Below are 12,864 nucleotides of genomic sequence, written 5' to 3' on the forward strand. Positions count from 1 at the left end.
TATTCATGTCTACAGTTGAACCTCGTTTATCAGATACCTTTATTAGAATCTACAGTTGAACCTTGTTAATCAGATACCGTCATTCATGTCTACAATTGAACCTCGTTAATCAGATACCTTCATTCATGTCTACAGTTGAACCTCGTTAATCAGAAACCTTTATTCATGTCTACAGTTGAACCTCGTTAATCAGATACCTTCATTCATGTCTACAGTTGAACGTCGTTAATCAGATACCTTCATTCATGTCTACAGTTGAACCTCATTAATCAGATACCTTTATTAGAATCTACAGTTGAACCTCGTTAATCAGATACCTCCAGAACAGATTAGCCTAACGCAAGTATTTTGGGGCGCTTTACATGTTGTTTTGCATAATTATATAGATATGCTACTTCAACTGCGACACTGAGGTGCATGTATTTATACATCAAAGTGACCGTATACGCAGGGATTCGATGACAGCACGTGGCGACGTACAACCAATGTAAACATAGGCTAACTGCGCAAATGGAAATAGTTTTTCACGTTTGAGGATATTTTCTCAATGAAAGTTAACCATTCTATGACATGCTTATCTATCTTAGAATCTACAGTTGAATCTCGTTGATCAGATACCGTTATTCATGTCTACAGTTGAACCTCGTTTATCAGATACCTTTATTAGAATCTACAGTTGAACCTTGTTAATCAGATACCGTCATTCATGTCTACAGTTGAACCTCGTTAATCAGATACCTTCATTCATGTCTACAGTTGAAACTCGTTAATCAGATACCTTCATTCATGTCTACAGTTGAACCTCGTTAATCAGATACCTTTATTAGAATCTACAGTTGAACCTCGTTAATCAGATACCTTCAGAACAGATTAGCCTAACGCAAGTATTTTGGGGCGCTTTACATGTTGTTCTGCATAATTATATAGAAATGCTACTTCAACTGCGACACTGAGGTGCATGTATTTATACATCAAAGTGACCGTATACGCAGGGATTCGATGACAGCACGTGGCGACGTACAACCAATGTAAACATAGGCTAACTGCGCAAATGGAAATAGTTTTTCACGTTTGAGGATATTTTCTCAATGAAAGTTAACCATTCTATGACATGCTTATCTAGATGTGTAGACTTGTCAAAAATGAAACAGATGAAGAACATATGCAATAACTTTAATGGACTGTGTAAGATGTGACGAATCGTCACATGCCGCTGGCCTGTGGCAGGGGTACTATGCTGGTCGCATGGAACTCTAAGGAGAGTGGACTTATTCAGTGACATTGCGTGTAGAGATGATTGATCACTGAGCTTAGCTAACACAAGCTTGACGACCCCAGCAATCCTGTTGCACGGCTGACGTCACATGACATTGTTTCCCCGGTGTATCTTGCGATAAAAATTCAAAAATTACGTCATATGGTTTTGTGACGTGTTTGTAAACTTTTTGGTGCTGAATTCTAAACGGAGGCCGTTGTATGGTAGTAAATTAATACGTGCCAACTTTTAATGTGTTTAAAGTTGTATTATTCTGATAAACTTACTTGAATTAAGCTGTGGATCGCGTCAATGTCAATTTACGCACGACAGTGAAATATTGTATTCATACGCTTGAGCTAGTTTATGACGAGAATCCCGATCAAATGAGGTTTTAAAAAATTATTAGCGGCAGGTTATAAATAAAATACGAAACTCGCTCCCGTATACTACTAATTGTATGAAAGTCGTGAACTCGTCAGATACCAAAACTACCACGGGTTTTATAACATTGGTAGCACACGGGAGCGAGTTAAGAATACTACATTTGTCTTAAATCTTGCTGTGAAACATTCCGTTTCGTAACACCGAACACTATACCACACGTGACAACACAATCGTGGAACAATGTACTGATAAGCGTCTATGCAGAGGAATACCAACATAAGGCAATTCATCTGGGTCACACTTCGGTCATTGTATATCGGCATCTACGCTCTTATCGTACACGTAAGTGTGTATTATTTTCACACTCACATATGGTGATTGGGACTACATAACTGAATGTGAGGTTAGTTCAATACTATTTTCTTGCAGTCAAATACTATTTGTCTGGTAAAGGGTAATGTTGGCTCAGTCTAGATTGGACATTAGTACAAGGTTGTTGGACAGTCTAGACGCAGACTGGATTCTGACACAAGACTGTTAGACAGTCTAGATTTAACCTGGATACTGGTACACGACCGTTATACAGTCTAGATTGATACTGGATACTGGTACAAGACCGTTAGACAGTCTAGATGGATACTAGATACTGGTACAAGACTGTTAGACAGTCTAGATTGATACTGGATACTGGTACAAGACGATTAGACAGTCTAGGTGGATACTGAATACTGGTACTGGACCGTTAGACAGTCTAGATGGATACTGGATACTGGTACTGGACCGTTAGACAGTCTAGATGGATACTGGATACTGGTACAAGACTGTTAGACAGTCTAGATGGATACTGGATACTGGTACTGGACCGTTAGACAGTCTAGATGGATGCTGGATACTGGTACAAGACTGATAGACAGTCTAGATGGATTCTTGTACAAAACCGTTAGACAGTCTTTAGATGGATTTGGATACTGGTACTAGACCGTTAGACAGTTTAGACTCAGACGTAGATGTGTCACAGGTACCAGATCACGAGAATGTCTAGTTATATCATGTCATTGTTCATAATACCCTGGGTATATCTCTTGGAATATCATTGAACTTGTATTTTCTTTTCTATCACAGACAAAACATGATTCTCTGCGTCGTCATTTCCGTGTCCATCGTCGTGGTAACTATATTTACCAAGTGGTTGATAGGGAAACAAACTGTTGGTAACTATGGTAACAGATATGTTCTGATAACGGGTTGCAACAGTGGCTTTGGAAACCTTCTGGCCAAACGTCTGGACTCTCTCGGCTTCAACGTGTTTGCTGCCTGCCACAGCGACAACGGTGTTGAAGAACTCGAAGCCGCCACGTCAAATCGTCTTGTGACCTTCAAACTGGAAATTGCTGATGAGGGCAGCATACGCGAGGCTGTGGAGTTTGTCAAGTCAAGGATTCCTGTAGGATGTGGTACGTACAGATACATACAGTGAAATATAGACGGGCTTGTTCACCAGTTGTATGTCGTTCTTATTCATAAGTTAACGTTGACGTTAAGGTTATGTATAAATGACGTTAAGGTTATGTATAAATGAAACGTAAGTCGTCTTCATAACCATACGACAGACGTGTGAGTTGAGTTTCCCCCCGTCAATTTGCACAGTATATGTTACCCGCCAGGAGAAAGGGGACCTTATGGTTGCTAGGATACAATTGTGCTGTGACGTCATAAAGAAAGCCGTATGACGTCACCTTACTCGTACTTTTCTCTCCTTAGTTCAAAATGTAATAAGAACATTTTTTCAAAGCATTTAAGGATTGACTGTGTATTTTTTTCGGTTCATTGAGGTATGAATCGAAAAACCAATGTGCAAACTGTATGAATCCGCGTAGCGGATTCTTACAAAAGTTTGCACATTGGTTTTTCGATTCATACCTCAATGAACCGAAAAGAATACACAGTCAATGCTTATAATTAAATTCGATAGCATAAAACATGTTTTATCTACAAAAGTTTAACCAAAAACAGATGTATATATCAAAACAGACAAAAATGACGAGATTGATAAACGTTCCAGGTGTAGGAATACATACTGTGGCGTGACATGAATCAGGTGATTGTTTAATTTATGCACATAAATTGACACGCCTACACTGTCAGTAGCCAATCAACGGAGATCAGGATCAAAACACTGTTCATTGGACCTGTCAGTTAAGACAGGAGGCGAAAAGAACTGCAACAGTCAGACTGTAACGAACTGGAAAAAATATGTCCGGGAGAAGGCGGCTGTTTCAAATAACATGGTCAGTTACCGCCAGATTCAAACATTACTTCCCTGATTACGGTAAAACACAGTTGGAAAAATGCTAGTTAGAAAGGAAACCCGAAGACATGAAAGTTGAACCGAGGCGAGCAGAAAAAAAACAGGTGAGCGAGCCTGCACGTTTGCTGTTTCATTCATTCTCGGCCATCGGTTTCAAAGGGTTGTTTGGACAATGCATATGCATGAAAGTCGCTAAATGTCCTGTGCATGACGATACACGTGAGCAGAAAGGGAATTCCCTCGGCTGTAATATTGGGATTCCCCGACATTCCGAAGTAATAAAAGTAGTGCGCCTCGGTGGGCGTGGCTTAATCTTTTACATTCATTGGGAAATGAATGCAATATCACGTGACCAATTCAGCTAATCAGAATACAGGAATTTCAATGAACACAACGAAACTTTAATTATTTCCGCATACATGTCAACTTTCAATTAATCAGGCATTATATCTAAAAACTGCAATTATTACATAAACAGTATGAGCCTGAAAATGGGAATTTGCAGAAAATGAGTCCAAATGTTGATGCCATAAATATGAATTGAAGCTGATCAAATGTATTTTTGTGGTCCTACGATTCTACAGTTTTAAAATATTGGAAGAAGCCAAAATGAGTTTTCACCCATAAGGTCCGTCATACTCTAAGGTGTTCCATCTTGAAGTGGGGGCACGGGTGGCCCAGTCGTCTAAGGCGCTGCGATTCGCTGTGCAGAGTTGCACGCCAGAAACCTATGATTGTGGGTTCGAATCCCGGTTCGCCCCGATTATGTTTCTAGGTTTGTCAGCACCATACCCGTGCTCGTGGGTTTCACCGAAGTGGTAAACGTCTGAGACCTGCATCACTTCGGGCTTTCCTCCCACATTAAGCTGACACGCCGTGATATGACTGGAATACTGTTAAAAGCGGCGGTAAACCCAACTCACTCACTCACTCACTCCATCTTGAAGTAGAAGGAGTTTGGTTTTCTGCAGCTTTTAGCAATGTTCCAGCAGTAGCACGGCGCGTACACCATAAGTTACCTTCACACAGTGTACCCGTGTAGGGAATCAAACCCGGACCTTCGCAATGCCGAGCGAACACTTGAACAACTGGGCTACCCCATCGCGATGATGTGAAAGGAGTGAGTGAGTGAGTTGGGTTTAGCGCCGCTTTTAACAATATTCCAGTTATATCGCGGCGTGTCAGCTTAATGTGGGAGGAAAGCCCGAAGTGATGCAGGGCTCAGACGTTTACCACTTCGGTGAAACCCACGAGCACGGGTATGGTGCTGACAAACCTAGAAACATAATCGGGGCGAACCGGGATTCGAACCCACAATCATAGGTTTCTGGCGTGCCCAAGGGACGCAATGATGTAAAAGGAAAAGTCTAAACTGACAGAAGAAGATCATTATCGATGCCTATCTGGGATTGGAACCCGTGAACCCAAGTTTCGATCTACTGTGCCAGAAATAAATGACCGTTGGTTCTAACCCAAGAATCGCTCTGATAACGATTAGTTGGTTTTACCATCACTGGGTGTTCTTCCCACATCAAGCTGCACTCCGTGATATATGACCCGTGAAGATTCCGGGGTAGAATAGGTCTTCAGCAACCCATGCTTGCCGTAAAAGGCGACTTTGCTTGTCGTAAAAGGCGACTAACGGGATCGGGTGGTCAGGCTCGCTGACTTGGTTGATGCATGTCATCGATCCCAATTGCGTGGATCGATGCTCGTGACGTCAATCACTGGATTGTCTGGTCCAGACTCGATTATTTTACAGACCGCCGTCATATAGCTGGAATATTGCTGAGTGCGGCGTTAAACAACAAACCAACCGTGATATAACTTAAATACCGTTCAAGCGGCGTTAAACATAACTCACTCACTCATTCACTGACTTCACTACATCCAGGGCTATGGGCGCTCATCAACAACAGCGGTACAGCCGCATCTCTCGGACCTGTTGATTGGCTGCAGCGACAAGACTACGCACACGCACTGTCTGTCAACCTCCTCGGCCTTGTCGACATCACAAGGTCATTTCTACCTCTGTTGCGTGAAGGTCAAGGTCGAGTTATTAACATGTCCAGTATTCTGACCAAAGTTGGTATGGGACCGTCACCATATGTGGTATCCAAATACGCGGTGGAAGGATTTTCCGACTGCCTCAGGTTAGTGAAACAACTTTGGAATAAGATCCACCGTGTACCCTTGAAAGGTTGTTTTGAGTCTTAGTCTACAGCTTCTTTTTCTCAACACTGAAAAGCCACAATAGTGCATGTATGAGAAGGGAATTAGCACATGCCTTTGCATGTGTTTGTGGCATGGGGCACGGATGGGGCAGGATACGCTGGCGAAACTCTGGTGCCATCACTATCTGATAGTAACTCAGAAACACATGTATTTTTTCGCTTATATTTACATCTATATGCGGTATGACATATCCGCATGTCTATTGTAATATAATGTGCCATGGTACCCGTGAAGATCCGGGGTTGAATAGGTCTTCAGCAACTCATGCTTGCCCCGAAAGGCGACTATGCTTGTCGTAAGAGGCGAATTACGGGATCAGATGGTCAGACTCGCTGACTTGGTTGATGCATGTCATTTTATCCCAATCGATGCTCATGGTGTCAGTCATTGGATTGTCTGGTCCAGACTTGATTATTTACAGACTGTCGTCATATAGCTGGACTATTGCTGAATGCGGCGTTAAACAAAAAACGAAACATGTACATGAGCCTGTGTGGTGATTCAGTATTGCGAGTAAAATACTTTTTTAGTTTTGTGTCTTTGAAATGAAGTTCTTCTGTGAGTGTTTTTTTAAACGGGACACAGGTTTTACAAATTTTAGAAAAAGGGGGTCTGTTTGTTATTTTTACGTTAACTTCAAAGGGCTTTTGCTGAACACCATCACCAGGGTAGATAACTCCTAACTGGTGTGTTAGAGTTGGCCCACAACTACTTTTGTGCTGTATTTTCCTAACTAAATATGCAACATCTGTGATGTTTCCGAAAACGTCTTTGATTGTTTGTTTGTTGTTTAACGCTGCGCTCAGCAATATTTTAGCTATATGACGGCGGTCTGTAAATAATCGAGTCTGGACCAGACGATCAAGTGATTGACATCATTAGCATCGATCCACGCAAATGGGATACGATGACATGCATCAACCAAATCCCGATCCCGTTAGTCGCCTCTTACGACAAGCATAGTCGCCTTTTACGGTGAGCATGGGTTGCTGAAGACCTATTCTACCCCGGATCTTGAAGGGTCGAAAAGATCTTTGAGGATGTTAATACCTACATATTAATTAATTATGTGTGAGTGGCGTTCACGTCTTCATTTCTCATTAAGCTCGTGATACCACTGAAATACTGTCAAGGCAATAACCCCATCTCACTCACTCGTCCCCTCAGGCTTGAGCTGTTCCGGCAAGGTGTGTCTGTCATCGTCCTCCAACCTGGCTTCTACAGAACCAACTTTCTGCCGATAGAGACGATGATGGTGAAATACAAACAGAGCTTCGCGCATGCCCACCAAGACGTCCAGGCCTTTTACGGAGAAGAGTACCTGGACAAGGGTATGTTGTTGTTGGTTTGTTGTTTTACGCCGCACTCAGCAATGTTTCAGTTATATGACGGCGGTCTGTAAATAATCGAGTCTGGACCAGACAATCCAGTGATTGACATCATGAGCATCGATCCACGCAATTGGGATCGATGACATGCATCAACCAAGTCAGCGAGCCTGACCACCCGATCCCGTTAAACAAGCATAGTCGCCTTTTACGGCAAGCATGGGTTGCTGAAGACCTATTCTACCCCGGATCTTCATGGGTACAATGGCACATGTATTACAATAGACACGGGTCGACAAGGGTATGTATGTATGTCCAAGCAATATACAGTGAAACCCGTTGATCCGGACGGTAATACACAGATAAACAGAACAAATTACTGGATTAACGAATTGTGGTACTTTTGTTAACTTTATTCGTAACAGTTCCTGCTTCCATATGTTCGGATTAACGGGGTCCTGTCAAACGAGGTTTCACTTTATCCGCCCTAGTGATATATATATCCGGATCGGATCCCGGTTCGCCCCGATTATGTTTCAAGGTTTGTCAGCACCATACCGTGCTCGCGGGTTTCACCGAAGTGGTAAACGTCTTAGACCTTCATCACTTCGGGCTTTCCTCCCACATTAAGCTGACACGCCGCGATATAACTGTAATACTGTTCAAAGCGAATCTTGTTAAAAACGATTGTTTAAAAACCCAACTCACTCACTCTTGTTTGTTCTTTCAGCGTTGAAACATTGTCATGACATTGACTCCTTGACGTCGTCTGACCTGTCACAGGTGACACGGGCCTACGTGCACGCGGTGACTGCTCGTTTCCCTCGGGCGCGTTATATTGTGGGTAGAGACGCTAACATCGTGTTCCGGGTGTTGTGGAATCTCCCCTTGTGGATGAAGGACCGATTACTGACGTTCAATTACATCCAACCCGAAGGCACGACAACACCGCGGGATGGCGGGACACCATCATGAAATTGTGAAAAGGACGGTACCATTTACTCAATACAAAAATCGTAAACACCAATGTCCTTGAGAGTACCAGAAAACATGGACGTTGGTCAATTCCTAATTCCAATTCAAATGACGACCATCACATGATGGGACGAAGACACTGATTAACAATAAGAATTGACCTAGTTCCTGTGGTAAATCCTGCAGTCAAATCTTTACAACACTTCGAATCTTGAATGAGTTGGGGGGAAGACACTTGACGGTCTTCGTTCGCTGTTGGCATGCAATAAACGTACAGTATTATATTTCCGTATCTACAAGAAGGCCCTTGGCTTGTCCCTGAATGAATGAAGTTTGTGAGACATCCTTGCTCGAGACGCTTCAGACAATGGTATTTTACCATCAGTTGCAAAAGAAATGTCTAAATTGTTTATGTATAATTTTGTTTACAAATGACATTACTCCGTAATGCAGACATTTGATAATTCTGGCAATTTTTTCGGGATCGGTGCTGTCTGGATTAACGAGGTTTCACCGTATCCCCGTTAATGTCGGATCATTTAACAGATGTTCCAGACCGTCAGCCACAAGACGCCAGCACAACTTAAAATTGTTCAAATCATCAATGATATTGCCATGGACGGTACCGCGGAGGTCTTCTCTACATATAAAGGTGACTGTATATTTACAGACAACACTTGTCGTCGTGGCCCCTCGCGTCGTGTCATTCTGGGACAAGGAAGGAAAGATACAAGTGGCGATGTATACACTCGATGCTTTTTATCACTGTCGGCATTCAAAAACTTTGTCTTTTGTTTCAAGAAGGCCCATTCGTCACCACTCGCCCATTTCCGTAACCTGCAAGAATCTCCATTTCGGCTTATCCCGGAATGACATGAGTTGGTCACGATCATTCGTCACCACTCGCCCCTTTCCGTAACCTTCAAGAAGAAATAGTTCGCTATTCGGCCTGTCTCGGAATAACACGAGTTGTTCACGAATGGGTCACGATGACACGAACGTGAGTGACTACTGGAACTCGTTATTTTACGACCACCTGGTAAATAACATCACTAGATTGTCTAAATCCCACTGCTCAGGGATCTCTATGCACTTCGTGTCTTAAGGTATCATTCATTATTTAAACGAAATCTTGATCCTATTACTCGTAACTATAGACAGTTATGACGAATAGGTTCAATTGGTTGAAGCGTACGCGAACATCTCCAGTTCAAGGGGAGATAATTCTGATTGTGTTCCCATGTACCTAGTACCTGTCTCATACGTGTGTTTAATGGTGTAATGTGAAAATATATTCTGCGAAATACCTATTTATTAACTGTATCTTTATTCGTCACGTCACGACCATCCCAGGTCACGTCAGAACGACCTTTCGCGACCTTGACCGATCAATGAAAAGACTAACAAGCAGTCGGCATTAACCAATCAGAAAGCAGCTTTCTCGAGTTTTACGGCACGTGTTTCAAAATGGCGACCTCCATACCAGACAACGCTTTGAAAAATATCGATTCAAAATTTGAAAACTGAACAAAAGATATGTCCTGAATGTTTAATAGATGGCCGAGATTGTATGACAGTACTTTCCACGGTTTCAATTGTTTATCTCAATCCAACGTACAGCCCATAACTGTCGTTCGGAATGCCTCGTGTTAACCTTTTCGAGGTTGCATGACTTAGAAACACATTCCAAATGACAATTTCCCGATCTGGTAAGCGACGCTCTGATTGGTCAGATAAAACGGTCGTTCTGACGTGACCCGTAACGGGATGTCTTTAATCTTTGATTAGCGGTAGCGGGGACTAAGATTTAATTTAAAATGAGATTGCGGCGACAGAAATCATTCAGTACTGTGAAAGTTGCAGGTCAAGATTTGTTAATAAAAGATAAAAGTTAGTAATGATAAAATATATGTATGAAATCTTTCTTTATCACATTAAGTAGGACATTTCGGTATAGGTTTCAACACCGTCATCAAGCCTCTCAGAGAAGTAAACACCGAACAATGCACGTGGGTTAGCTTTATTGACAATACCGGTTCATACGGTTGCTTGGCAACAGAATCTTTTCTGAAATATAAACAGTGTTTATTGTGATACTATTTTCACATTAACTATGTACAGTAAAGTACGGTTATAACGAACTCAAAGGGACTGCTAATCTTAGTTCGTTATAACCGTAGTTCGTCATAATCATATATACAGCATAACTACAGCAAATAGTCGGGACCAAAAAAGTAAGTTCAGTATATCCGTAAGTTCGTTATAAGCGTGTTCGTTATAACCGTATTTTTACTGTATTCAACTTTCAATTGAACCTCAACACTTTTCTTTGCAAGACGTCAATGTACATCGTTTCATTTATAAAGATAGTACAGTAAAGTACGGTTATAACGAACTCAAAGGGACTACAACTTTTAGTTCGTTATAACCGTAGTACGTTATAAGCATTTATACAGCATAACTACAGCAAATAGTCGGGATAAAAAAGTAAGTTCGTTATATCCGTAGGTTCGTTATAAGCGTGTTCGTTATAACCGTATTTTACTGTACAACAATAGGTCGCCTTCATCTACGACGTTTACACAATAATGATAGAAGCATGTTCACGTGAATGACAGCTAGACTAATTTCATTTGAAAACATCCATGTTTTGAACTTATCATAACACTGGATGGTAACGTAAGGAAAATATGTGTAAAACAGCCTCATTTTAGAATTTGTCCGGGAAGTATTTTAAAAAAAGTATTTGAACACGAGCAAGTGTTTCACTTCCTCAAGAGGCTCAGATTAAATAAGCGCAAACGTACATGTAGGGTGCAAAAGTCATGTTGGGGCACGGGTGTTCTCATTGCTTGATATTCTCATGTCAGATAAGTGGGCCCTTTTTGCTCATTTATGAACGAGAAATATCAGAAGTACACAATTTAAAAGTGTAAGAAAGGATACGTGTCAAGCATTTGAACATGTCGTGATAATTGCCATACGTTTAATAATAATAATGATAATAATAATGATGATGATGATGATGATGATGATGATGATGATGATGATGATGATAATAATAAGTAGTAATAATAGTAGTAGTAGTATTTCCCGGAACATTTTAATTGTAATTTCCAGTGGTCCATAAAGGGCCCTCATCCTGACCTCCTCCTTTGATCATCACGGCCAAATTTCCTCTGGGGTCGGGGTTGTCCCGATTAACGAGGTTTCCGTCTCCATATGTTCCATCTCCCCACTCACAAAAAGTCTCCAGAACGCATTAATGGTCAATTCTGCAATGGTATTTGCATCACTTGTACCAGAGAGGGCTTTTCTGCATATATACTCTCAACTTTAGTATGTTGACATGAAACTGAACAATGCCAGTTTCATGAAAATGTCAGGTACTACTGTGTGTATGACAATCAGTCAGTTTGATTCAGTCCCCACAGGAACCCAGACCTCCTATCAAATGTGGAGTACTAGATATACGTGTATTTTATTAATGTTTGACACAACGAGAACTTTCAAAACAGGTTTAATGAACCGGCTTTAATGTGCAATATATGTATATTTAGTATACCGCAATGTATTCGCGTTACAAATATATTAATAAAATATATATGATCATTCGATAATTATTTGCCACTGTTCTCTATGTGTGTGAGTAAGTGAGCTGAGTTAACGCCGCTTTTAACAACCTTTCAGTTATATATCATGGCGTGCCTGCTTAATGTGGGAGGAAAGCCCCAAGTGATGCAGGTCTCAGACGTTTACCACTTCGGTGAAACCCACAAGCTTGGTGCAGGTGCAGGTGCTGGTTCTGGTGCTGGTGCTGGTGCAGGTGCTGGTTCTGGTGCTGGTGCTGGTGCTGGTGCTGATGCTGGTGCTGGTGCTGGTGCTGATGCTGGTGCTGGTGCTGGTGCTGGTGCTGGTGCTGGTGCTGGTGCTGGTGCAGGTGCTGGTTCTGGTGCTGGTGCTGGTGCTGGTGCTGGTGCTGGTGCAGGTGCTGGTTCTGGTGCTGGTGCTGGTGCTGGTGCTGGTGCTGGTTCTGGTGCTGGTGCTGGTTCTGGTGCTGGTGCTGGTGCTGGTGCTGGTGCAGGTGCTGGTGCTGGTGCTGGTTCTGGTGCTGGTGCTGGTGCTGGTGCTGGTGCTGGTGCTGGTGCTGGTTCTGGTGCTGGTGCTGGTTCTGGTGCTGGTGCAGGTGCTGGTTCTGGTGCTGGTGCTGGTGCTGGTGCTGGTGCAGGTGCTGGTTCTGGTGCTGGTGCTGGTGCTGGTGCTGGTGCTGGTGCTGGTGCTGATGCTGATGCTGGTGCAGGTGCTGGTGCTGGTGCTGGTGCTGGTGCCGGTGCCGGTGCCGGTGCCGGTGCCGATGCCGGTGCCGGTGCCGGTGC

General features: G+C 42.6%; 1 protein-coding gene across 1 annotated transcript; it reads left to right on the forward strand.

The window, feature by feature from the left end:
• Positions 1-1,937: 1,937 nt before the first annotated feature.
• Positions 1,938-12,108, forward strand: LOC124141577 (retinol dehydrogenase 16-like). The gene is made up of 5 exons (XM_048383243.1): positions 1,938-1,984; positions 2,765-3,096; positions 5,845-6,103; positions 7,353-7,516; positions 8,244-12,108. Exons 2-5 carry the CDS (start codon positions 2,772-2,774, stop codon positions 8,486-8,488), a joined length of 993 nt encoding a protein of 330 aa, XP_048239200.1. The 5' UTR covers positions 1,938-1,984; positions 2,765-2,771; the 3' UTR covers positions 8,489-12,108.
• Positions 12,109-12,864: the final 756 nt, after the last annotated feature.

The sequence above is a fragment of the Haliotis rufescens genome, unplaced genomic scaffold (assembly GCF_023055435.1).
Source record: "Haliotis rufescens isolate VD_foot unplaced genomic scaffold, xgHalRufe1.0.p SCAF_46, whole genome shotgun sequence".
Lineage (NCBI taxonomy): Eukaryota > Metazoa > Mollusca > Gastropoda > Lepetellida > Haliotidae > Haliotis > Haliotis rufescens.

What these genes read in the sequence shown, in the direction of transcription:
- LOC124141577 (XM_048383243.1), top strand. Translation starts at nt 2,772, where the DNA reads ATGATTCTCTGCGTCGTCATTTCCGTGTCCATCGTCGTGGTAACTATA. An exon ending in GGATTTTCCGACTGCCTCAG is followed by an intron (nt 6,104 to 7,352) that starts GTTAGTGAAACA and finishes TCGTCCCCTCAG; the next exon opens with GCTTGAGCTGTTCCGGCAAG. An exon ending in AGAAGAGTACCTGGACAAGG is followed by an intron (nt 7,517 to 8,243) that starts GTATGTTGTTGT and finishes TTGTTCTTTCAG; the next exon opens with CGTTGAAACATTGTCATGAC.